This window comes from Gymnoscopelus microlampas (assembly GCF_963454915.1).
Source record: "Gymnoscopelus microlampas genome assembly, chromosome: 24".
Taxonomy (NCBI): Eukaryota; Metazoa; Chordata; class Actinopteri; order Myctophiformes; family Myctophidae; genus Gymnoscopelus; species Gymnoscopelus microlampas.
The window spans coordinates 14,904,612-14,931,785 of record NC_139961.1 but is presented as its reverse complement, the minus strand read 5'-3'; the positions used below and the strand labels follow the sequence as shown (position 1 = coordinate 14,931,785).

The 27,174-nt window shown below is 42.5% G+C and overlaps 1 protein-coding gene across 1 annotated transcript; it reads right to left on the bottom strand.

The window, feature by feature from the left end:
• Positions 1 to 975: 975 nt before the first annotated feature.
• On the bottom strand, positions 976 to 27,174 carry map3k2 (mitogen-activated protein kinase kinase kinase 2). Its single transcript, XM_084050700.1, has 16 exons — positions 26,830 to 27,174; positions 26,040 to 26,161; positions 24,044 to 24,084; positions 22,578 to 22,677; positions 20,244 to 20,357; positions 19,387 to 19,483; positions 18,291 to 18,421; positions 17,480 to 17,559; positions 16,135 to 16,199; positions 13,165 to 13,257; positions 12,243 to 12,488; positions 10,768 to 10,916; positions 8,322 to 8,453; positions 6,819 to 6,948; positions 4,194 to 4,371; positions 976 to 1,467 (listed from the first exon to the last, which is right to left on the bottom strand). Exons 1-16 carry the CDS (start codon positions 26,882 to 26,884, stop codon positions 1,248 to 1,250), a joined length of 1,953 nt encoding a protein of 650 aa, XP_083906826.1. The 5' UTR covers positions 26,885 to 27,174; the 3' UTR covers positions 976 to 1,247.

The following is a 27,174-nucleotide window of genomic DNA, read 5'->3' as shown; positions in this document are numbered from 1 at the left end:
CAGAGTACATTCTGGGGTCAGGTTCGAAGAAGAAGGCAGAGGGTCGGGGGTGGTGGGTGGGTGGGGGGGTCAGGTAAAGAGGGAGGAGGAGGGGGGGAAGCCACTCCAGATCCAATCTCCATTATACTAGGTCCACAACACCGATTTTTTTTAAGTCCCATTCACAAAAAAAAACAACGAACAAAAAAAAAAAACACGTTTGGCGAAAGAAACCGTACAAACATAAAAAAAAAAAAAGAAACCGTACAAACATTAAAAAAAAAAGAGGAGACATTTTCAAAAGGAGTTCATCTCATCTTTTAAGGGGGGGGTGGGGGGTGGGGGGGGAGTGCTTACCCCCCTTTTTCTATGTGAAATTAAGGTGCAACTTTTTTTGTCTAAAATAAAAACATTTGCGTCCTCTGTGGGGGCGGAGCCTCCAGGAAAAGGAGAGCCTAAAGGGGAGTAGGTCGCCGCCCCCTTTTTCATCCCACCAACCAACCAACCAGCACTCCAGTTTTCCCACATTCGCTAAAAGATCCTCCCCCGGCGAGTTCTTTCTGGTCCAATGGGGGGGGGATGGGGGTGGGGTTCAGAGGGAGGGTGGGTGGGGGGGACACCCTATCAGGTAAGGCCGTGTCTGGCAAGTTCGGCAGGGAGGGGGGCGAGGGGGCGGTGGTGGAAAGTAACTAAGTACGTGTACTCAAGTACTGTACTCAAGTACAATTTTGAGGTATTTGTACTTTACTTGAGTATTTCCAATTTCCAATACTTTTACTTCTACTCCACTACATCTCAGAGGCAAATATTGTACTTTTTACTCCGCTGCAATTATTTGAAAACTTGAGTTACTAGTTACTTTTCAGATATACAGTAAATTATGATATTATGAAACATACGTTGACCACTTTAACCCTATTTTATACCTAGGCTATTTGAAAATAGCCGATCTACAAGCTCACAACGCGTCGCAACGCGACGCGTTGTGAGCTTGTAGATCTGCTATTTTCAAACATTTTTGTACTTTTACTTTTGGTACTTTAAGTACATTTTGAAGCCAATACTTCTGTACTTTTACACAAGCACATTTTGAATTCTGGACTTTCACTTGTAACGGAGGATTTCTTACGTTGCAGTATCGGTACTTTTACTTAAGTAAAGAATTTGAGTACTTTTTTCCACCACCGAGCGACTGAGGGGGGGGGGGGGGGGGAGGAGGGGCAGAGGAGGAGGGGGGGTTCAAGGTTCAAGGGGTTCAGGCTTATTAATTAATGTACAAAGATGTGCCTCAGTAGTTCGTCGGCGGACGGCCTCTGCTTGGTCTCCACGAAGATGCGCTTGAGGAAGTCGCGGGAGTGGTCCGAGACGTGGCCCGGCAGCGCCGGGTTGGTGGGCTGCGTGGCGATCTTGAAGATGGCCGCCATGGCTTCGAACTCCGCCCACGGCGGCCGCTGGGTCAGCATCTCCACCACGGTGCAGCCGACGCTCCTATATTATACGAAAACGACAGGGGAATGTGTGGAATGAACAGCGACGACTGCGTTCCCAGCCTGATCGCCAGAGAATTAGTATACATTGCACGGATTTGTGCATGTCATTCCGTGCATAGTCGCCTAGAAACCCCCAAATTCCGTGCATATGTACGGGGAGTCCCACGGTGGGCGTAACCAGTCGCAACCCGGAAAACCCCGGAAGTAGCGCAGTCCCCACAACAACATTTACGATTCTGTGCCTATCGGTACGTAACTCAAACGGCGCTGATTAGGCTCAAGGGAATGTCGCAATGTTCAGGACGGCAACTCGCTCGCTTTAGCTCGCTCGGTGGTCCTCCCACAAGGACCCCCAGGGGTCCTTGAGGGAGTTACATTAACATTGATTTTACAATATAAATCAATGTTAATGTAACTCCTTGAGGGAGTTACATTAACATTGATTTTACAATATAAATCGGGGTCCCAGAGATAGAGATGCCATTAAATGGGGGTCCGTAGCCTCTAATGCATGTCAAACTGGGGGTCCTTGAAATTAAAATGGTTGAGAATCACTGCTAGAGCCATAAAAAAATATTTCCTTGAGGGAGTCCCTGGCATCATTTTCAAATGGGGGTTTCAAATGGGGGTCCGCGGGCTAATAAGTTTCAATTTGGGGGTCCTTGACATGAAAAAGTTTGAGAACCACAGCTCCAAAGCAGTGGTTCTCAAACCTTTTCGTCCCAAGGACCCCCAAATCGATAAGTATGGGGCCGCGGACCTCCCACCTGAAAATATGTTGTGCCAGGGACCCCCAGAAGTAATTTTTCGCCTTTTAGAAAAAAGATTTCAAAGATTTGCACACATTTTCAAGATTTTTCAAAAATAGCAGATCTACAAGCTCGTATATTTTTGAATAGCCAAATTATAAAATATGGATAAAGGGGTTAAAATTATTGTGATGCTTGCTTTATTAACCAATTTTGCTGGGGACCCCCTGGTATCCCCCCCAAGGATCCCTGGAAGTCCCCGGACCCCACTTTGAGAACCAATGCTCCAAAGACACCGTTTCACAAACAGAGGGTCGGGACCCATTTTTAATCAGTCGCAAATAAGTATCCCTTTATTTTTCGTTTCCAACATTTTGTTTTTTATTCTCATTTTTTTACCCCCCCCCAGATCTGCAAGCTCGACTGCTTTCACTAGTTTGTGTCCCGGCCCAGGGGAGACATCAAACTTCTCGTCTCGAGCTAAAAGTTTGAGAACCACTGCTCTAAGGGCAGACACACACTGTAGGACTTTTGAAGTGGTCGGGGAGTCATCTGATCGTTAAGCATTTCACACTACACGAGCCTCTTTCTTGAAATCGGCTGTCATATATCGTTGTTGTGGTTTTCACTACACGATTGATCGGCAAATTAATAAATTAATATTTGTCCGCAGAAATATGTTGTGTCTAAAAACCCCAGGCATACAAGATGTGTGGATTTGGAAAATATTCCACAATTCACATTTCTTTCAAGATTTTTCTTAAATAGCCGATCTACAACCTCACATCAACGCTTGCAGATCGGCCATTTTCAAATATTTTATAATATTTAAAGTGCTTTAAAGGTGGCCTAGTCACTTTTGTTGGGCTTGTTTTTATAGACCTGGTTGCTTATTTCTCTTACAAAATCCCCCCCCCCCCCCCTCCCCCCCCAACGCTCGCTCACTCTCTCATCCTATTTTATAATGTTTAACTTAATACAGGACTGGACGGTAATATTGTGGTACTATGCGGTCAGGTCCAGCGACCCTCCCCTAGCCACAGTGGCAGTAATGTGCTCTCACTGGCTGTAGAGAGTGATCGCAGCCCCTTTCACGTTGCATGATGTCCAGGCGGCGACAGAGCCAAATATCAAACCTGCTAGATATCTAGACACCCTCGGGAAGGCATCTCCGAGTGCCATTATCGTGGCCGGATCCTCTCGCAGAGCCTTTCACACACAGCGAGAGCAAAAGCTCTGCGATCACAACCCCCGATCTGCGTCAGATCGGGGGGTTTGTCGGCGAGACCCAAAAAAGGTCCCCGACAGCATAATCGGACCAAATATCCTACAGTGTGTACGCACCTTAACTGTGGCACCCCTAATTGTCAGTGGAATATTGCTGACACACCCATATCAGGAGTGTGTGTGTGTACCAAAGGCCAACACGGAAGCTTATGAATGGCCAGAGTGGCGCTGTTTTACCCTGCGCCGACCTGCAGTGTCAGAAAGAATTTATTTTAGCGCAAGTGAATGTTTTTTTTGACAAACTTTAGACTAGATTTTCTTACCGTCATAAAAATTGTCATAAATTCTATATGCTTCCAGTCGCTAGTTTAAAGTCTCCTTTCAATCATCAGGATATGCGTTTTGCTAAATTATGGTCCCATTTATTTTAAAATTGATGATATAGTAGGCTATTCTCTAGGAGGGGCGGGATGATTTGATTGACAAGCTACACAACCAATAGCATTCCTTCCCCGCCCCGCTCTTGATTGACAAGCTACCCAACCAATAATGGTCTGGTCGCAATCTGCAGGATATGACGCGATATTGAAGGATGGCGGACCTACAGTCTTGGAACAATCGGCTTCATTTTCGGTCTGTAGAAAGCAGGGGAGTGGCTTTGTCCATCTCATTTATACAGTCTATGGTGGGCACACATCAGGAGTGTGTGTGTGTGTGTGTGTGTGCATCCTGAGGGCTCATGTCTTACCAGATGTCAGCCTTCCTGCCGTAGCCCTCTCCGCTAATGACCTCCGGGCTCATCCAGTAGGGGGTGCCGGTCACCGACTTGATGCCCGTGCCCGACAGGCAGATGGTCTGGAGACGCCTGCTGGCCCCGAAGTCGCCCAGCTTCACGTTCCCCACCGAGTCACGCAGGATGTTGGCCCCTAAAGGGAGGGACGGGGTCAAACAATTAAACCCGTTGGCTGAACCACATATCGGCATTGTCCCATGTGCACGCACACACGCACACACACACACGTGTCCAGGAGATCTCCCCCTACCAGTACATCTGGTGATAAATTCAACGTAGGGGCTTGAAAACAAGCCCCCGCTACGTCCTACCAGGGAAATTCCCCCCTGTCAGGTGACAAGAAGGTCAGTTGGCTCTCATGCACTGAAGGAAGCATGAGCTCGGCCCTGGCCTCCCCAGGCTGTGGGGGACTGGTGTAGCGCTGGTGTAGGGCTGGTGTAGCGCCCAGGATCACTTAGGAAATTGGCACCGGGTGAAAAAAATGGGTTACAAAAATCGCGGGATAAAAATTATTTAAGAAAAAAAGAGAACAGCAGCCTAAGCCAAGGGTCTTCAACAGGGGGTCCGGGACCCCTAGGGGGTCCTCAGAGCTACTATAGGGGGTCCGCCAAATCTTAGTGTGATAGGATTTAGTTTTTTTTACATTAACCACTTGAACCCTAGAATTCCTTTTCTGTGGGGAACATTAGCCCAAAATAATCCTGGCTATTTTTGGCAAAGAGGCTATAGGTGTAGAGGGAAAAAATAGCAGCAAAAAAAAACTTTAATCTGAAACACAATTTTATACAATATAGAGTAGGGGGTCCCTGCTTCATCTCTCTCTCAGCTAGGGGGTCCTTGGCCTGAAAACGTTGAAGACCCCTGGCCTAAGGCCACTGCCTTGAAAACCAATCCTGATACCGTCCCAATACCAAGGACTAGGGGTGTGCCGATATATCGTCCCGCGATATATCGTGATACGTTTTCGTGACCATATGTATCGTTTTGGGAGAAAAAAAATGTCTTCTTAGCCCAATATCGCATCGTTTCATGAAATTAGTGTATCGGCACACCCCTACCAAAGAATGCCTTGAAGTCTTTCCATTTAGGGATGCGCGATATATCGGCCAACCGATATATATCGGTGTGCGCGCACGCGCACACACACACACACACACACACACACACACACACACACACACACACACACACACACACACACACACACACACACACACACACACACAAAGTGTAGGACAGTGGTTCTAAAAGTGGGGTCCGGGGATCCCCAGCTAAATGATGGGTAGTTAGGAACCAAATGGACCCTTATGGGTCTGTAACTCAGAGTGTACAAATCGAACCAAATGGACCCCTTATATGGGTCTGTAACTCGGAGTGTACAGTACAAACCAAATGGACCCTTATGGGTCTGTAATTCAGTGTCCAAATGGAACCAATTGGTCACAATTTTCAAAGATAGGCCTACTGGAGAAACTTTTCAATAGCAGACTAGATTCTTTTTTGGAAAGATTTAATGTAGCCTACTCTCAGAGAGTCAATATGGTTTTAGAACTAACAGATCAACATCTCAGGCATTGATGGAATCCATTGAAAGAATCACAGATGCAATTGGAATATTAATTTACCTCAAAAAAGCTTTTGACACTATCTATCACAACATATTAATAAACAAACTGGAGAAAATAGGTATTAGTGGCATTGCAGTAGACTGGATTAAGACAAAGTTATTTGGACAGACATCAACAGTTTGTGAAGCTGGGAAAATACAGCTCAAATCATTTGGACATTGCTTAAGTTGTGGCGTCTCCCAGGGGTCAGTATTGGGGCCCAAACTTTTTATTCTTTACATCATATATTATATTATTCTTTATATCATATATATACATATATTTGCCAAGTGTCTAAGCTGCTGTCACTGGTACTTTTTGCAGTTGACACAAATGTTTTTTGCTCTGGGGATTATCCAGATGATAATATAAAATAATTAGGAATAAACAGTGATTGCTTTTTCAAATTCAGTGTTTACACATGTTTTTCAGAATGGATAAAACATTTTTTTTTGACATCGGTTATATCGGTTATCGGCCATAACAGCAATATATTATATCGGATATCGATATCGGCCAAAATGTCACATCGGTGCATCCCTATTTCCATTGGTTCTGAAATAAGTCGTTTCCACCCAGTTCAAGCCCCTACAGCCAATTGAGATGTCTCCAGATGCAGTGGTGGTAAGTAACTAAGTACATTTACTCAAGTACAGAACTTAAGTACAATTTGGGAGCATTTTTACTTCATAATGGAGTAATTCCAATGTTCAACACTTTTACTTCTACTCCACTACATCTCAGAGGCAAATATTGTACTTTTACTCCACTACAATCATATGAAAACGTTAGTTACTAGTTACTTTGCAGATTTAGATTTTTATTACTAAACATAAATAAAACATACATTATACATAATATTTAGGCTATTAGAAAATAGCAGCTCTACAAGCTCACAGCGCTTCATGATGCCTTGTGAGTACTTCTACTTCCGTGTGTGTGTGTGTGTGCACACGCACGCACGCTCACAAACCTTTGATGTCCCTGTGGACGATCATGTTGCTGTGGAGGTAGGACACTCCCTCGAGGATCTGGCGCGTGTAGCGCCGCGTCACGTTTTCCGTCAACGCGCCGTAGGACTTCAACTGGTCTTTGATGGAGCCCTGGAGAATGGCAGGGAACGCAACACGTGAGTGAGTAGTAATGCCTTTACCAGAACGACGTGCAGGGCTGTCACATGGATTAAAGCTAGTTTAAATCTCACGACTGAAAATGTCCTAATGTACGATTTGTGAAACCGTGTTAAAGGATCCCCCACACACACACACTAGCGCCGATTCCTAAACAATGAATACAATATGTACAATTGGGATGCTTTAGTGATATTGTTCCTGCTGTTCTACATACTGCCAACCATGTGAAGAAATCACAGATTCAGGCTTTAAACCTTTGCTTTTATATGAAATATCCGAGACGATTAAGATATTATGGAAGATACTTCTGAACATATTGCTAGTTTGACCACTTCGAATGCTCTGATCTTAGAATAACCGAAAATAGCCTTTCTACAAGAATAACCGAAAATAGCCTTTCTACAAGAATAACCGAAAATAGCCTTTCTACAAGAATAACCGAAAATAGCCTTTCTACAAGCTCTCAATGCGTCGCAGACGCATTGAGAGCTTGTAGATCGGCTATTTTCGCTGCGCAACATGATTCCATAGAAGCCATGCTGGCTTCTATGGAATCCAAATGACTGAAATCAGTCTTGGCGACTGAGAACTTTAATCCATGCTGTCACCATTACAGATTTAAGTTACAAATAAAACTAAATGGAATTTTATTCAAAAGACTATGGCTAAAGGTCCTTACACACCGGGGGCGATTTTTTTCATGCAAATAATACGTTTTCTTTTGAAACCTTATAAAGTCAATGCAAGCTTCCACGTCAGTTTCGCGGAGTGAAAAAGCGTCTTTTATTTATTCAGAATTTTGCGTATATTCGCATAATCGCCGGTGTGTAATGACCTTAAAACTAAATCAAACTTTGCTGTCAAAATCAACACAGACAGGGCTCTCACCAGTGTTGATTTCGTCGACTAAAACTATGACGAAAAATGTTCGTCAACTACCTTTTTTCACTGACGAAAACTAAGACTAAATGTATTGACAATTGTTCAACAAATAAAAACTAGACTAAAATGTTAGTGAGGGACTAGTGGAGAAGAGATCCAGTAGAACTAAAAGACAAGTCATTTTATGTTTGGTTGCGCTCGGGTGTTGCAGCACGCAAATAAGTGTAAAATCAGCCATTACGACGCCATCAAGGCACCGCCAAAACACATTTTAGTCGACTAAATCAACTGTAGATTTAGTCGACTGTAATCTTACGATATTTAGTCGACTAAAACTAGACTAACAGTAAAACATTTCAGATGACTAAAATATGACTAAAACTAAATGGAATTTTATTCAAAAGACTATGACTGAAACAACAACAAAAAAAAGTGCCGTCAAAATCAACACTGGCTCTCACCCCTGGCATGTACTCCATGAAGATGGAGAGTGTTCTCTCCGTGGAGTCTCTCAGGCAGCCGTAGTACTGGACGATACGCTCGTGGCACAGGTTCTTCAGTAGCTGGATCTCACACTCCAGGGCGTTCACCTCCTGGGGAAACGGAGCACATTAACCCATTAAGACCTGGAACGCATCCGTGTCACTCGAGATGTCTTTGGCTATTCAAAATAGCAGATATACAAGCTCGTAGCGCGGCACCGAGTGCCGCGCTACGAGCTTGTAGATCTGCTATTTTTGAAAAATCTTGAAAAAAAATCTTTTTAGATTTTTTTCAAAAAAACTCTTAGGATTTTCTTTTTTTTTTTAAAGAATCGCCTCAGGTCTTAAAGGGTTAAGCCATTAAGACCTGGGACGCATCCGTGTCATTTTTTGATTTGAGCTAAAAAAAAAAACATTATTTTACACTTTGGCTATTCAAAAACAGCTGATCTACAAGCTCATATCGCGGCACTCGGTGCCGCGCTATGAGCTTGTAGATCTGCTATTTTTGAAAAATCGTGAAAACGTGTGCAAATCTTTGAGTATATATATTCTTGTAAAGCAAACATTAACTCAAATCTTTGCTTCTGGGGGTCCCTGGAACACAATATTTTGAGATGGGGGTCTGCGGCCAAATTCATATCATTTTGACATGAAAACGTTTGAAAACCACTGGTATATAAACATAAGTTTTTCAGAAAACCGTTTTAGAAGACATTTTGCAGAATCGGAAGCTCAGGCCTCAATGGGTTAAGCAAGGGATATTTTACACTCAGGAATAAAGAACTTCACCGACTTTCTCCACTCGGGTATTATTGCCTGGGATCTACATGATGTGAACACTGACACTGTTGTGAAGCGGGGGCGAGAATTCACCTTCTACGGAAACAAGAATAATCTCCGTTTCATCCCATCACCCGTCATTTTGTATCAATCTTTTACTGTGAGTCTTATGAGCTTTTCTTGTATCTGCTGGTATTAACAGCCTGAACAGGATTGTCAAATGCTGTTCTAAGATTACAGGAGTTTAAACAAAGAGACCTTTTTGTAACCAACAAATCCCCCCGTAGAGCTGCGAGCATTTTGGGCTTCTCCTGAACATTGTTTTATAGCAGGGCGTTGTTCTGTTTTTACCCGCTTGCAAAAGTACATTCTAAAATCATTCATGGTAAATGGTGCATTTATATAGCGCCTTTATCCAAAGCGCTTTACATAGATTGTGCATTACATTCACACACACATTCATTCACCCACCGATGGCGGAGCAAACCATGCAAAGGACCAACCTGCTCATCGGGAGAAATTAGGGGTTCAGCGTCTACCCCCTGAGCCACATTCATCCCCTCGGCGGTACAACTTTTAAATTAAATTAAACAATTTATTTACCTTGTTTTCACCTTGTAACTTGACTGAGAACATTTAAAAAACATTGTATTCCACATGTAGCGCCTTGGGAGTATTTGTTTGATTATATGTTGTTGTTTTTGTTGTTGTAGTATGCTACTGTGTTGCTAAAAGGCTCTATGCACAGCAGCCATATTATCACTTCCTTCACAGGTGTTACCAATGATACTAATGAAGGCTCTGTTCCGTTTAGTGTAGCACAGTGGTTTCCACGACCCCCATAACTCTGAGAGTGTACAAATGGAACCAAATGGACCCTTACGAGTCCATTTGGTTCCATTTGTACACTCTCAGAGTTACACACCCGTAAGGGGCCATTTGGAAGCCCATGAGGGTCCCTGGACCCCAACTTTAGAACAACCGGTGTAGCAGAGTGTTTCCAGTGAGCCAACATGCACAATATCAGCACCCTGACTCTGTTTGACCAGAATGGAACAGAGCCTTCATTAGTATCATTGGTAACACCTGTGAATGTCCTCACAATATGGCTGCTGTGCATAGGGCATTGGTTCTCAAAGTGGGGTCCGGGGACCCCCAGGGGTACTTGAGGGGGTTCCAGGGGGTACCCAGCTAAATGATGGACAGGAACCAGATGGACCCTTATGGGTCTGTAACTCTGAGAGTGTACAAATGGAACCAAATGGACCCTAACGGGTCCATTTGGTTCCATTTGTACACTCTCAGAGTTAAATTAACATTGATTTTACAATATGAATTGGGGTCCCAGAGGTATAAATGCCATTAAATGGGGGTCCATAGCCTAATGCATGTCAAACTGGGGGTCCTTGAAATTAAAATGGTTGAGCATCACTGCTAGAGCTGTAAAATTATTCTCTTATGGGGGGTCCCTGGCATATCTTTCCAAATGGGGGTCCGCGGGCTAATAAGTGTCAATTTGGGGGTCCTTCACATGAAAAGGTTTGAGAACCACTGGCATAGGGTGCATTTCCCCATGGTGGGATAAATAAAGTTGTCCGCTGCCACTGTGCTGTGCTGCTGCCATCGAGGTCTGGACTCTCACCTTGCTGGTCTCGGGGCTCTCGGGGTCAAACTGGACCTGCTTGACGGCCAGTTCCCGGCCAGTGTCGGCGTCGTAGCAGAGGAAGACCCGGCCGAAGGCCCCCTGGCCCAGCAGCTTCCCAAGGCGCCAGTTGGTGGGCGCCCGAGGGGCTGTGGTTCGAGAGGAGAGGAGAAGAACATTGGAACCATCATGAGAGCACTGCTGCCGCCATCTACATTTCTCTAGTTCATTGGTTCTCAAAGTGGGGTCCGGGGACCCCCAGGGGTCCTTGGCTTGCGGGGGTACCAGGGGGTCCCCAGCTAAATGTGTTAATATAGCGTCACAATATTGTTTTACCACTTTAACCATTTATACTTTGGCTATTCAAAAATAGCAGATATACAAGCTCATAGCGCGGCACTCAATCTGCTATTCTTGAAATATCGTGAAAATGTGTGCAAACCTTTGAATACAAATATTTTTAAAGCGAACATTTTTAACTCAAATCTTTGCTTCTGGGGGGTCCCTGGAACAAAATATTTTGAGGTGGGGGTCCACGGCCAAATACATATTGTTTTGCTGGTCGTTGACATGATAAAAGTTTGGGAACCACTGCTCTAGTTGACTCAAAACTGAAGGCTTGGCTTCCAAAATGATGACTCTTAACGCGGTAACTCTTTACACGGTAAAGCCACTTATCCGATCCAGAACGGTTTGTTTCATGTTGTGCATTAGGATTATATTCACAATTTCCCAAATCCAAACCTTCTGAAAGAGTTCGATTTGTAGATGGGAAATATGTTATGAGGAACTTTCTCACCCCATAATAAATCAAACTATAGGTCTGTTTTATGCCAATGTTAACAAACAATACCATTGTGAGCTTGTGGATCAGCTATTTTCTAAATGTTTGCCACTTTTTATATTATTTGACAATTTGGCCAATGTTTGGCCAGTTTATAGTGTAGTTTTACACAGTTGATTACTTTTGATGCAGTAATGGTCTTAAAAAGGTATCAAAAAGGTCTTAAAAGGCCTTAAAGGAGTAGTTCACCCAAAAAATGACTTAGTTTCTATCAATTGCACACCCCATGAAGCCTTGAATTCATGGATTTTCTTTTGTTTTTGTCGCATTTCTAAGCCAATAATTTGATTACCGGTGGAAAGATGCTAATGTATCCGGTAGGAGACACAAAGTAGACTCTTTGTGTCTCCTATCGGAAATACACCCGGTCATCAAATTATTGGCTTAGGAATGCGACAAAAAACAAAACAAATCCATGAATTCAAGGCTTCACGGGGTGTGTAATTGATAGAAAATAAGATTTTTTTGGGGTGAACTACTCCTTTAAATTGTCACTTCACTGTGCTCTATATCTTAGTTTTTATTTAGTTTTTGTCAGTGAAAAAAGGTAGTCGACGAATATTTTTCCCCATAGTTTTAGTCGACGAAATCAACACTTCGTGGCTTTGGGGGGGGGGGGGGGGGGACTCACAACGGCTGGGGGGGCTGATGTCCATGACGGAGAGGGTAGGGGCCGGCGCGGAGGCCGGCTGGGGGTTGGCCTCGATGTCGCTGCCTCGCCGCGGCCGCCTGGCGGGGCCCGGGGCCTCCTCCAGGTCGGGCGTGAAGACGCTGCTGCCGCTGCTGGTGCTGGGAGACTGCTCCGTGGGACTGAAGCTCACCGGGGAGCGCAGGCCGTGGACCTGGGTCCTCCTCGCACGCGGGAACGTCTTCCGACCTGCAGGGGGAGGGGAGGAGAGGAGTGGAGAGGAGCTTTCAAAAAGGGACAGTTCACCCAAAAAAGTGCTTTTTTTTCTATCGATCAGTCCAGTGGTTCTCAAACTTTTTAGCCGCGGCCTGTAAAGTATTGGAACCAAGGGGCAAGTCTTAGATATTTACGATGAGGCCGACAAAATGGCCAGAGTGGCGCTGTTTTACCCTGCGCCGACCTACGGTGTCAGAAAGAATTTATTTTAACGCAAGTGAATGGGTTTTTTGACAAACTTTAGACTAGATTTTCTTACTGTAATAAAAATTGTCATAAATTCTATATGCTTCCAGTCGCTAGTTTAAAGTCTCCTTTCAATCATCAGGATATGCGTTTTGCTAAATTATGGTCCTATTTATTTTAAAATTGACGATAAAGTAGGCTATTCTCTAGGAGGGGCGGGATGATTTGATTGACAAGCTACATAACCAATAGCATTCATTCCCCGCCCCCCCGCTCTTGATTGACAAGCTACCCAACCAATAATGGTCTGGTTCCATTCTGACGCGATATTGAAAGATGGCGGACCTACAGTCGTGGTACAATCGGCTTCATTTTCGGTCTGTAGAAAGCAGCAGAGTGGGTTTGTCCATCTCATTTATACAGTCTATGATTGGAACCCTTGTTCTATGGTGAGCAGACTCACCGTCACTGTAGTCCTGGAGGCCAAAGGGAATGCCGTAGCGCCGCGGGTACGTACCGCCCTTCCCCGACTTCTCAAACACCGGGATGTCGTACTCTGCAGGAGGAAAAACAGAACAATCAATAATGAAACGACACAGACGTAGTAATCAGACCCCAAGCATTTGCATTCATGGAGATTTTTGAGTTTGTCGTCGCATTCCTGAGCCAAGAATTTGATTACCGGCGGAAAGATGCTAATGTATCCGGTAGGAGACCCCAAGAAGTCTCTTTGAGTCTCCTACCGGAATAACACCCTGTCATCAAATTATTGACTCAGGAATGCGTCAAAAAATAAAAGAATCTCCATGAATTCAAGGCTTCATGGGGTGTGTAATTGATAGAAAATAAGTCATTTTTTGGGTGAACTACTCCTTTAACATCATAATAGTGCAAGTTCATCAGGGGGATTCAGACTGTAGCAAAAACATTAAAAGCTTGTTCCATAGTTTAGGGGCTACGACAGAAAAATCACCCGTGAGCTTCAGTCAGGGTTCCCACACATTTTTACCAATGAATTTTAAAAACTTTTCCGGAGCAATGCATTTTGCAGAGCAATGCATGCAGCGCAGCAGAGAGCACACCCTCCCTGTCATTCGAGGATGATGATGAAATTGTGTACACGTTGCTGGCAAAGAGAGAAACCACCACCGCCGCCAAAGTGCACACCGCCCTTACGTCTCAAGATAAGTCCATCTAAAGCACAGTGATTACTTTCTTAACACATGGGGTGCCAGCAACAACTTACGTTGGGTGCCAGCATTCTCCCCATTGACTGCGCTTTACTGTTTAAAGCTCTAGAATCCACGACGAGCAAATCCATGTAAAAAAAAGCATCCATTCATTATATAGAGGTCTCGTACAATCGGGGGGAAAAAAATAAAAACATTCGGAAATCCGTTCCATAGTTGCAGCCAGTTGAAAATAGTCAAAAATAGTCAAAAATACATTGTAAAAAAAAAAGTACACAGGAGCCGAGATACAGGCTTTTGAAGTCATCAGTTAACCAGGAAGTGGATTAAAGTCTAAATCTTCGAAAAATGATATCTCCTGTTGCTATGGAGGAAAAAAGAAAAAACATTTTTTTTTCTGTTTTTTTTTCAAAAACAGTATATATACGGTTTTGGCACCCAATGTGTTAAGTACTGGGCTAATGTGGCTGTATCCAACCCAGACTTACCCAAACTCTTGTACTCCCCGTCATGCAAGTTAGTGTGGAACATGTCGTTTATTCTTTGCGCCATTGAGATCATCACTGAACAAGATCCTAGTAGACATTCCTATATCTGAATAAACAATATGGACTGTAGACTGCCTCTACTGTCTGTTCAATGTTTCTGAGTGATAAAGCCATAGATTAATGTGACACCTAGTGCTACTAATAGCTTGAATGAGGGTAATCTTAATGTTTTTTTAACATTAAAGGAGTAGTTCATCCAAAAAATGACTTATTTTCTATCAATTGCACACCCCATGAAGCCTTCAATATTTGTGTTTTTATCGCATTCCTAGGCTAATAATTTGATTCCTGTCTCCTACCGGCTAATGTATCCGGTAGGCTTCATGGGGTGTGCAATTGATAGAATATAAATAAAGTTTTGGGTGAACTCCTCCTTTAACAGATTTATTTGTATTGATGTTTTATGCATCTTTAATTTCATACTGGTAGTCAATGGGGATTGTTATTTAAACCAGGGTTTCTCAAAGTGGATGCCGTGGCACCCTAGGGTGCCGTGACACCAGTCCAGGGGTGCCTCAGAATGTTTTGATAATATTTGGAATTGATCCATATCACTTTCGGACCTACACCAAATCTCTTTGTCAAAAATAGCCGATCTACAAGATCACAAGGCATCGCAACGCGCTGTGAGCATGTAGATCTGCTATTTTTGACGAATGTTCGACCCAGAGTGGTTAAACGTCAAGTATAGAATTATTTTCAACCTGCCCTAATGGAAATTGATATCCTCTCGAGTTTTCCTCATGACATACTGTATCTTAAGCGGACATATGTATTTTAAATATTATATTTAAATATATATATATATATATATATATATATATATATATATATATATATATAATATTATATTATAAATATATATTTAAATATTATTTAAATGTTTAAGCACCGTAATATGACATAAATGGGAGGGTCCTATAAGTAAGTAAGTAACAATGTAATTCAGGGGTGCCGTGGATGAAAAAGTTATTTACAGGGGTGACCTGAGCCAAAAAGGTTTGAGAACCACTGATTTAAACAATATGAAGAAAGCTACATTTGTTTCTAGCCTCCTATCTGATGTCAATGTTATTATTTTATTGTTTGCATTAACAGCAGCAAATGAACAATTTGTTTTGGCATAGTGCAGACTTTTTTTCCAAGTCTTTTTTGCAAGTGACACGTGGGAAGAGACAGCCAATTACACTGCAACAAACCACGTTTTCACTACATAGACTACCTTTTTTCACTGACAAAAACTAAGCTATGACGACTAAAACTAAATATATTGACAACAAATAAAAACTAGACTAAAATGTTAGTGAGGGACGAGTGGAGATGAGATCCAGTAGAACTAAAAGACGAGTCATTTTACGCTTGGTTTGCCTCGGAGTTGCATGCTGAAAATAGCAGATCTACAAGCTCACAACGCGTCGCAGCTTGTAGATCGGCTATTTTCAGCATGCAACCAAGTGTAAAATCAGCCATTACGACGCCATCACGGCCATTTTAGTCGACTAAATCAGCTGTAGATTTAGTCGACTATAATCTTTTATGAAATTTAGTCGACTAAAACTAGACAAAAACTAAAACATTTCAGATGACCAAAATATGACTAGAACTAATTGGAATTTTATTCAAAAGACTGTGACTAAAACTAAATCAAAATTTGCTGTCAAAATCAACACTGATAGACAGACAGATACACCTTACCTGGAAAGTCTTGGTGGTTGTCTGGGTAGCTCTGCGCCCTGGGCATCCTGGACTTGGGGTAGTCACTGTGCATGAGTCACAACAATAACAACATGAAACCCTTAGCATCAGTGGACAAAACCTTAACAATCCAACACACAAGGCCTACAGCACAACATTTCACAGGCTTCTCGGGGTGATGCAAAGCAATCGTTACACAAGAAAACGCCATCGTTAACCCCACCGTGGGGGAACTACAGCGCTATTGTCTCAAGGCCGAAGCCATGTCCTAGACCACCAATTATCTTGTCAAAGTTTTCAGAGCAATTTGGGAAAAATTTGATCTGATTTAAGTTTTCATTTAACTTAAAAATAAAATACATTTTCTTAACACATTCAGTGCCAGAGTTTTATTTAAAAAAGTGACGTTGAGTGCCAGAGATCTCACCGTTTGTAAGGCTACGCTGTTTACAGCTGCAGACTCCACGACGAGCAACCGATTGTAAACAATACATGCGCGCACGATGGTGGATGGTCCTGGCTAACGCCTGGAACAATAACATCTCTCACGCGAGTCACCATGGCGGAGTGATCTCGGATCGAAAATGAGTGGTTTTCCCCACTGCAAAAAGTTAAGGAAAGAGTCTTTTTTGCAAGGAGATAGAATGGGAGCGGACGGGAGACAGTTTTTTTCACCGTGGGTGATTCCAGAGCTGCGCTAGCCCCCCCCTTGTGGAAAAAGACGAAAAAAACCAAAAAGATTGACTTCACGGTGATTCCCGGTTTTGGCACTCACCGTCACTTTTTGCAAAACCGGGAATTCCCGTTTTTTGCACCCAATGTGTTAATTAAGTATATTAAACTTCAATATATGATATACACATGAACAGAACTTAATTTTATTTAACCAATTAAGCCCAATTCAAAAATGTTTAAAAGAAAATTGCAGATATACAGAGCTTGCATTTCCAGTAAAACATTTTTTTTTTACATTTTTGGAGAAAGAAAAAAAGTTTGCCGATGCCCAATTTTTTTTGAAATATGTATGTTTCTATATCAGTGGTTCTCAAACTTTTTCATGTCAAGGACCCCCAAAATTATATGTATTTGGTCGCCGACCCCCATCTCAAAATATGTTGGTCCAGGAACCCCCAGAAGCAAAGATTTGAGTTAAAAATGTTCGCTTTAAAAAGAATATATATATATATTCAAAGATTTGCACATTTTCATGATTTTTCTAAAATAGCAGTTCTGCAAGTTCGAAGCGCGGCACTCGCTCACAAAAATGACAAAGATGCGTTCCAGGTCTTAATGGGTCAAAACAAAAGTCAAATAATGGCCGATATATATGGGCTGCTTGTCTGACCTGTCCAGAGGGCTGTCTAAGGAAGGACAGCTGCCTGACGCAGAGTTCTCTGGACTGCTCATAGACAGCGGGTCCAGCATCTGAAGAAAGACAATGTAGTTTGAAGACATCAGAGGCTCTCACACACACACACACACACACACACACACACACACACACACACACACACACACACACACACACTAGTGCAGGGGTGGGCATCTTTGATGATGGAGAGGGCCACTATATTTCCACACTCACTCCAGAGGGCCACGTTGCACATACTGTAGGGCCATTCTATGTCACACAAACGTAGCAAAGATAGCCGATCTACAAGCATAAAAAGGTGTCGCAAAGCGACGCGTTTTGAGCTTGTAGATCTGCTATTTTTTCATCGGAATCACGATTTTTTTTTTGCTATTTTTGAATTGGAATCCTGAAAAGTAAAATTTGTATCTAATTTCAAATGCATTTAGTTATATTTATGTTAACTTTATGAACTTAAATACAAATATATTGGACATAAAAAAGAAAATGGAATTTTAATAGTCATTAAGCTACCAATATAGACTGAAGTAATTACAGTTATGGGGTTATGTTTGGAAATGTAATAATAGCATGTATATTTTATAAGTATAATAATAATATTCGAATATATAATATTAGCCAATTTTTAAGACCAATATTCGACACACACACACACACACACACACACACACACACACACACACACACACACACACACACACACACACACACACACACACACACACACACACACACACACACACACACACACACACACACACACACACACACACACAGTGAGTACCTGGTCCATGCTCTCAGGGATGAACTCCCCCTCGCTGTTGATGCTGGTGAAGGAGCCGTTGCGCGCCACCTGCTGGAGGGCGTCGGGAATGTAGCCGGGCGGAGGTGAGCTGCGGTCCGTAGAATGAGAGCCTGGGGAAGGACACGGGTTAGAGGAAAAATAACGATTTTAACTAAATGTACTTCTTTACTTTACCCTTATTTATTGCATTCTTTATCCATGTCCTACATTTTTTCTCCTTGCTATGCTATTTTTAATTATTGTCTCTGCCAGGAGACATTGTTTTCACTTTCCACATGTCAAGCTAACATTGGTCAAGCCTCACGTGACACGTGACAATACGGTGAAATAGTGTGATCTGATTGGCTAGTGACGTATAGCGGCCTATAAATACATGTGTACTTTGAAAGAGTCTTAGCCTCTTTCAAAGTGAGGTAAGACGGGAATAATCACACTTACACAGACAGGACAGATAGGACACTTACATAGGACACTTACATAGGACACTTACATAGGACACTTACATGGACAGGACGGATAGGACACTTATACAGACAGGACGGATAGGACACTTATACAGACAGGACGGATAGGACACTTATACAGACAGGACGGATAGGACACTTATACAGACAGGACGGATAGGACACTTATACAGACAGGACGGATAGGACACTTATAGAGACAGGACGGATAGGACACTTATACAGACAGGACGGATAGGACACTTATACAGACAGGACGGATAGGACACTTATAGAGACAGGACGGATAGGACACTTATACAGACGGATAGGACACTTGTGTCATGTTACTATGACACAGTAACATGTTCTATTTTTTGTAAGAATTAGAACATAAGAATTAGAACATTCCCAACATTCCCAACACAAGTCTGCTGGCGGAGACTTGTGCTCCAAGGAGCACTTTTTCTAGTTTTACTTGTTTTCAACTTAACAATTTAGGCATTTAGCAGATGCTCCTATCCAGAACGACTTACAGGTGCAAGATAGTGGTGCAGTGTTCCGTGGGGGGGGGGACAAAAAAAGGGTCCAACTAGGTTGTTGAACCGACCGTTCCTGGTTAGCATTATTACCTATCAACGCCAGCATGCTCTTCTTGTCTGCGACGCTGAAGCCTGTGTTGTCCAGCTGTTCGTTGGACGGCAACAGGTCCATGGGAGAGGAGGTGGTCTACATGTCCAACAACACAACACAACACAGAAGAAACCTTTAACGACCCGCCACATGCTTATGCATCGACTTAAATCGGCCATACATCGGTTATCGGACGATAATCGGCCCTTGATGACGTCGATCACGTTGCCGTGAAGAAGTCACGCTTGGCCTGGGCCGTAGGCGTGACGTGTCCAGGCACCCTATAGGCTGCAATGCCAGCCTGACACGTGTGTCGCGGGTTCGACTCCCGTTTCCGACGATGTTTGCTGCGTGTCACCCCCCCACCAGCAAACAGCAAACTTTGATTTAGCTTTAGTCATATTTTAGTCATCTGAAATGTTTTACTGTAAGTCTAGTTTTAGTCGACTAAATATCATAACATTATAGTAGACTAAATCTACAGCTGATTTAGTCGACTAAAATGTATTGTGGCGGTGCCTTGATGGCGTCGTAATGGCTGATTTTACACTTGGTGCATGCTGAAAATAGCCGATCTACAAGCTCACAACGCGTCGCAGCTTGTAGATCGGCTATTTTCAGAGCCGAACCAAACATAAAATGACTTGTCTTTTAGTTCTACTGGATCTCGTCTCCACTCGTCCCTCACCAACATTTTAGTCTAGTTTGTATCTGTTGACAAAATTGACAATATATTTCGCCTTAGTTTTAGTCATCGTAGCTTGGTTTTTATTTAGTTTTCGTCAGTGAAAAAATGTAGTGGACGAACATCTTTTTGTCATAGTTTTTTTTAGTCGACAAAATCAACACCGCTGACCTGCGACGAGAGCTGCAGCACCAGCAGGATCTTCAGACTCTTCATGTGAACGCTGCGGTCCAGCAGCTCCACCGCCTTGTCCAGGTCATCCTGAGTGGTCAGAGGAATCACCAACTGGGCAGGGGGGGTGGGGAGATAAGTGAGAGACAGAGAGAGAGAGACCCCCCAATCAGGAGGATGCAGCGCTAACACAAAAGGAAATCTATGTACTGTATTTTTTTTCCCACCTAGTAATACTAACACATGCTTTACAGCAGTGGTTCTCAAACTTTTTTATGTCAAGGACCCCCAAAATGATATGTATTTGGCTGTGGAAAATAGCAGATCTACAAGCTCATAGAAATATCATACTCATACTATACTCATACTCAATATCATAGTAATAATACTCGGCGCGGCGCTATGAGCTTGTATATCTGCTATTTTTTGAATAGCCAAAGTATGAAATATGGTTAAAGTGGTTAAAATGATTGTGACGCTATATTAACTAATTTAGCTGGGGACCCCCTGGTAGCCCCCCAACCCCCACAAACCCCCCAAGGACCCGACTTTGAGAACCAATGCATTACAGGGAACGTTTGCTCTTGGTAGCGAAGAGAGAGAGGGATGAAATTACAGGAGAGAGGACATCAAATGAAGACGACGATCAGGGGAGAAATGGTGACAGAAGGTGGAAGAGACCGAGGTGGGAACAGGGGTCTTTTTCGATTGCAACGGTTAACGGATATTTCGATTTCGACTTTCTTGGTCCTAGAAAACGGGACCTCTTGGATTTCCAATTCACAAAGAGTGTCCACAGAGTTCATTTGTTGTTGATTATTGGTACCTGGGACTGTCCGTGTCAAACAGGACCTTGGGGGTATGGACTAGCAGCTCGAGTTCTCAACGGGGCCTGAAAATTAAGGCCCGGCCATAACTGGGCCCCTACTAGGCCGGCCCGAGGCCCGGCCGATAAAACCCTCCGAAAGGGTTATTAGGTGCTTAATGTCTTGAAAGTCATGCATCCAACAAGCTTTAAACTGAGCAGATTGGACCTTCCGTTCCAGAGATAATGGCCAAAACATCTTGTAAAACGGCCACTTTCAGATTTCCGGTTGCTGATTTTCTATTGAGTTTTGGCCATTGTCACCCGTTCTTCTTAAACGACACGGGCTAGGAAGGTCGGACGGCGACAAACTAGATACCTGGCAAAAGTTCACTGTGAGCTGCTTCCAACACATCCACTGCCATCTCCGTCGGCCTTACTCTTGCCTTACCGCTGCTCTACTAGAAGCACTGCACTGTCTATTATTGTGACTAGTTACATGCTTGCATCACTCAAGCGATTGATGATGAAAGGGAGCTGCTGCGTTTCTAAATGTAGTTATTTGTTAGCATGTTGTTGTTAGCATTTGCAGAGGAAGGAATATCGGTATAATGGAGAAAACCATGAGACCAGTGAGCAATGAGATCCGAGCTCATCATTTGTTCTGAGGACAAGCTTATCAATATGAGGGAATGAAAACAACACTACTGTAACCATTTCCTCTTAAGTCAAGCGGAGACAACAACAATACCTAAAACTGGTTCTAAACGCCAGTTCCTGGTAGCTCGTATTTTGGGCTAGTTCTTGTTTCTTTTTTTTCTTGTGCAATCAAAAAGAGACATTAGGGGTAAAAGCTAGAACCAGTATCTGGTTGGAATACGTTCCAGTGATACCACAGCCCTACATGCTCTACGACAAGGGTTCCCAAACTTTTCAGGCTGTGAGTGACCCTCCAAAATAATCATATTTGAACTGGCAAGCACTTGGAATTGTAGGCATTACATTTAGTTTGACTCGGTTCCGCAGATAAATATTGTGAAAATAGCCAAACTACAAGCTCACAGCGCCTCGCACAGCAGAGCATTGTGAGTGTGTAGTTTGGATATTTTCCCAATGTTTGCCTCTTTCTTACGTAATATTTGCCAATTTGGACAATTTGGTATTAACCCATTTAGGGCAGGAACCCCTATTTGTAACTATACCTTTCAAGACAGGAACGGTTGTTTGTTGCTATGTACAGTATATAATTTTTTTTGAAGTTTTTCAGAATACTTAGGTCAGGATTTAGAGGGCATTTTTAGAATCGGCCTCAGGTTTAAATGGGTTAAAAGGATCTTAAAAGTCCTTAAATTGCAACTGTAGAAATGTGCAGATACCCTGTATAAACTTATACTGCATGTTGGTTTGTTTACTGTTCAGTGAGAAAACAATGTTGCACATTAAGCTAATCTATCTGAGGACCCCCAACATTCATTTTTGAGACCGCCCCCCCTAGTTTGGGAACCACTGCTTTACAATACTCCATCTACCTCGTTGTTGGTGTAGTGAAGGTCCATTGTTTGGCCAAAGGCCACTTTGGCTTTGGCCTTCAAATCGTCCAGCTTGACAGGACGAGGGAACTGCAGGATCCTACAGGGAGAGAGGAGAGAGTCCCAATAGATTATTTACTGAGAAGAATCACTTCAGCATTGTGTACATGACGATACACATCATGACTTGTGCCATGCGAACATTAACCCATTAAGACGCATCTGTGTAACCACTTTAAACATTATTCTATACTTTGCCTATTCAAAAATAGCAGATATACGAGCTCATAGCGCGGCAGCGAGTGCCGCACTTTGAGCTTGTAGTTCTGCTATTTTTTTGAAAACATTTTTTAACTCAAATCTTTGCTTCTGGGGGGTCCTTGGAACAAAAATGTTTTGAGATGGGAGTCCGCGGCCAAATACATATAATTTTGGTTACATGTCATTGTTCCGACATGTCATTGTTCCGACATTACTAACCCTATCCCTAACCGCATGCGGAAGCCACGTAGTCGGAGTAGTGGGATGTCGGACTTATGAGCAGTCACCATAATTTTGGGGGTCCTTGACATGAAAGAAGTTTGAGAAGCACTGATTACAGGAACATATGTTTTGTTTTTAAACTGTTAGGATTTAGAAGACATTTGTAGAATCCCCCAGAAGCAAAGATTTGAGTTAAAATGTTCGCTTTAAAAAATATATATATTCAAAGATTTGCAAAAACTTTTGTGATGTTTCAAAAAATAGCAATCGACAAGCTCAAAGCGCAGCACTGGGTGCCGCGCTATGAGCTTGCAGATCTGCTATTTTTGAATAGCCCAAATAAATCTAAAAATGACACGGATGCGTTCCCGGTCTGAATGGGTTAAAACCCGAGCGTAATCCAGGAAATTGCGCATTACAGTGATGCTGTCATGATGACTATTCCAAACGTGATTGAGAGTCAATCACGTTTAGAATACATTTCACCCACAAGGAAACCTCAACGGGCTGCACAGGAAATGCATTCATTAAACATTATGGTAAATGTTTCTGCACAGATGAATTTCAACATATTAACGTTAATCTAGGACAATTGGGGGTGTGGGTGGATGCGGAGTTACGGGTGGGTGTCGGAAAGGGTGGGGTGGTATTTACTTTTTAATAGACAAAAAAGACCATTACTGCATCCTAAGTAATCAACTAACTATACTATAAAAACTGGTCAAACATTGGCCAAATTGTCAAATTGTAGATCAGCTATGTTCGCAATATTTATCTGTGGAACCATGAACATGTAATGCCTCCTACAATTCCAAGTGCTTGTCAGGGTGGGCGAGTCCCCAGTTCAAATGTGATAAAAAAAATGTGGGGGGGCTGAAAAGGTTGAGAACCACTAGTTTTTTTTTTTATCAGCTGTAATATTGAGGGACTGCATGATGGTTTGAAATAAATGAATAAATAAATCAGTGCTGCTGATGGCTTACCTCTTCTCCCCTTTGAATTCGAACTTCACTCGCACGTCGTTCTATTTAAAAAACACAGACGGCTCGTTAGATAAACAGTGACGTTACCTGATAGAGCAAAGCACGCACATATAAACCCACACACCATGTCTACGCAGCTGCAAAGGTCCGATTTCTACGTTCATCAATGCCACTGGTACTTTTAAATACCGAGTGTGTTGAAGCACTGGATCAGACCAAGTCATTTATCCACATCGTCACCTTGCTAAACTAATGGCCTACGTCATTTTTTTAAAGTTTTTCAGGACAAATAAAAAACTGATCCAAAACAAAACTATAGGATATTTCTTAAACATTTCACCTAAAACGTTTACAACAAATTATGACTATTAATTTAAAAATAACACTGTCTGTCAGTTATGTAACATAAGAGATTTAAATAGGTTTAAATAGGATTAAACCTGACTTAGGCCAAATGATTTTAGGCCAAAGAAAATGCCTATTTTTGCCTAAGTCACACTAGGGAGTTAGGCCATTATACTAAAAGGGGCGGGAATAGCATGATCCTTTTCAATTAGGATATATGCGTATATTTTACGTTTTTTACCAGAGGTGGCCAGTGTCATGAGGAGCTGACTTAGGCAAAAATATAATTTTCCTCAAAAAATGAGTTAGGCCATTAGTTTAGCAAGGTGATGACATGCTGTAAACTCTCCTCTCGCTATTCCGGGAACGCATCTGTCATTTTAGATTGCTTTGGCTATTGAAAAATAGCAGATCTACAAGCTCATAGCGCGGCACCGAGTGCCGCGCTATGAGCTTGTATATCTGCTATTTATTTTGAAAAAATCGTGAAAATGTGTGCAAATCTTTAAAGCGAACATTTGTAACTGTCAAATGTCTCAACAAATGTCTTAATTCTTCGGAAAAAAACTACTGTTGAAAAAACTATATCAGTGCTGCTCAAACTTTTTCTTGTCAACGACCCCCAAAACTATATGTTTTTGGCCGCCGATCCCCATCAAAATATTTTGTTTCAGGGACCTCCCAGAAGCAAAGATTTGAGTTTAAAATGTTGTTTAAAAAAAAAAACATTACTCAAAGATTTGTACAAATGTTCAAGATTTTTCAAAAATAGCAGATCTACAAGCTCGTAGCGCGGCACTCAGTGCCGCGCTATGAGCTTGTATATCTGCTATTTTTGAAAAGCCCAAGTATAAAAAATAATAGCTAAAAATCTAAAATGACACAGACGCGTTCCCGGATGGGTTAAAGAGTGTTGTGCAGTTAGTTTGTGTCTTTATTATTATGACTGTGGTGCATTTACTGCAAACGACATTTCCTATATTGCACAATTTAAAGCCTGGAACGTGCGCTGCAATGGTTATGATGACATAAGGGATTTTCTCAATGCACAATCCATTTACTACTAGTATCCGTCTTTTGTGAAAACGTTGACAAATCATGTCCGGCTGCTGCGGCTTTATTCTCAACAAAACATAATGCTTCAAATACAGCCAATTACGGCAATGGTTTACCATTATTAATTATGCAAACTATCCTAAACATCACAAAATACAACAACATGCGTCTAATTGTACAAACCTCATCCTATAAAACTAGACTAAAATGTTTGAGAGGGACTAGTGGAGAAGAGATCCAGTAGAACTAAAGCAAGTCCGCATGGGTGCGCGGGGGGGGGGGGGGGGGGGGGGCAGACCGAAAATAGCAGATCTACAAGCTCGCGACGCGTTGAGCTTGATCTGCTATTTTCGGCATGCAGCTAAGTGAAAATATGCCATTTCGATGGCATCACAGCCGCAAAAAAAAAACGTTTTTCCAACAAAAACTGGACTAAAAGTCAAACATTTCAGATGACTAAAATAGGACTAAAACTAAACAGCATTTCATTCAAAAGACTATGACTGAAAACTAAATAAAAAATGTGCTGTCAAAATCAACACTGCTCGTCATGCAGTGGAAATAGCTCAAAGGCAGTGAGCGAGGCCAGGCCCACCTGGTTCTTGGGCGAGGAGCTCTTGGGTTTGCCCAGGTCCGACAGCGACATGGCAGGACGACTGGAGTGGCGATGCAGTTCGGCCAGGTCCTGCATGATCGAATTCAACGCCTCCTGCTCATCTGTGGCGACAAAGGAACAAAAGAACATCTGAGTGACACATCTGGAGTGATTCTCTTGTGTCTTGTCCCTCCCGAAATAGGGTGATCAGGTGCACTGGGTCAATTCTTTTATTTATTTTAAATCAGGTGCTCTTCAGGATGCCACATGGTTAACAGCAGACGGAAAATAAATCCCAGACACTCTGATGATGCAAGATGTGTTTTTAAAAAGATCCTTTAATTAAAGCATGGCTGGACAGGAACAAACTCGTTTCGACTCATGGCTGACAATGCTTTTTAACGGATCTTGCAACAGAGAGCCACGTTTTTTTTTTTTTTTACGTTTAGTCCAACTGTGCCTGTTATAAATTTGCTCCAAAGAGGAGCATCAGGCAAATGTCTCAGATGTAGAGAAAATGTATTGTCGAGTTTGTCGAGTTCCCAAGAATTCCCAATGTTTTCCAATTGCTCCCTAGTTCTTTCCTGGCTCTTAAAATGTTGTGTAAACATTGTGCGTAAAAAAGAAGACTATTATACCATGTCACTCAGAGATGATTCAGTATGAGATAACAAACTCGCACTCTCTCACACAATAGAGGATGTTGGATTCTTTCCAATAGTCAAATCATCATAAATAACACACCCACGCACACATACTCACACACTCACACACACAAATGAACACATACCCATCATCATGGCACGTTGGTTGACCCAGGAGTCCAGGAAAGAGGATTCACCCATCAAAGGGGCTCCTTTCTCCTGCAACAGTGGACACAAGTCATGAATAGAGATGTACCGATACCATTTTTTTCCTTACGGGTCAAATGGACCCGTAAAGGTCTATTTTGTTCCATGTGTACACTGTACATTCAGTTCTTCTGTGTGACCTGTAAGACAATACCAGGGACCCTCTCTTTTATAGAGTCACAGATCACTTTGTTTAACCTGTAACTGCCTGTCAGGTGATTAACTATTATAGTCAATCAAGATGACCCCTGGTATTATTTACCTAAATGGATTCAAGTTATGAG

Coding starts and splice junctions, on each gene's coding strand:
- map3k2 (XM_084050700.1), bottom strand. CDS start 26,884: ATGGGTGAATCCTCTTTCCTGGACTCCTGGGTCAACCAACGTGCCATG. Junction 6,949..8,321: donor TCATGGAGTACATGCCAGGG/GTGAGAGCCAGT, acceptor GCCATTCTCCAG/GGCTCCATCAAAGACCAGTT. Junction 4,372..6,818: donor CGTCCACAGGGACATCAAAG/GTTTGTGAGCGT, acceptor CCCTCCCTTTAG/GGGCCAACATCCTGCGTGAC.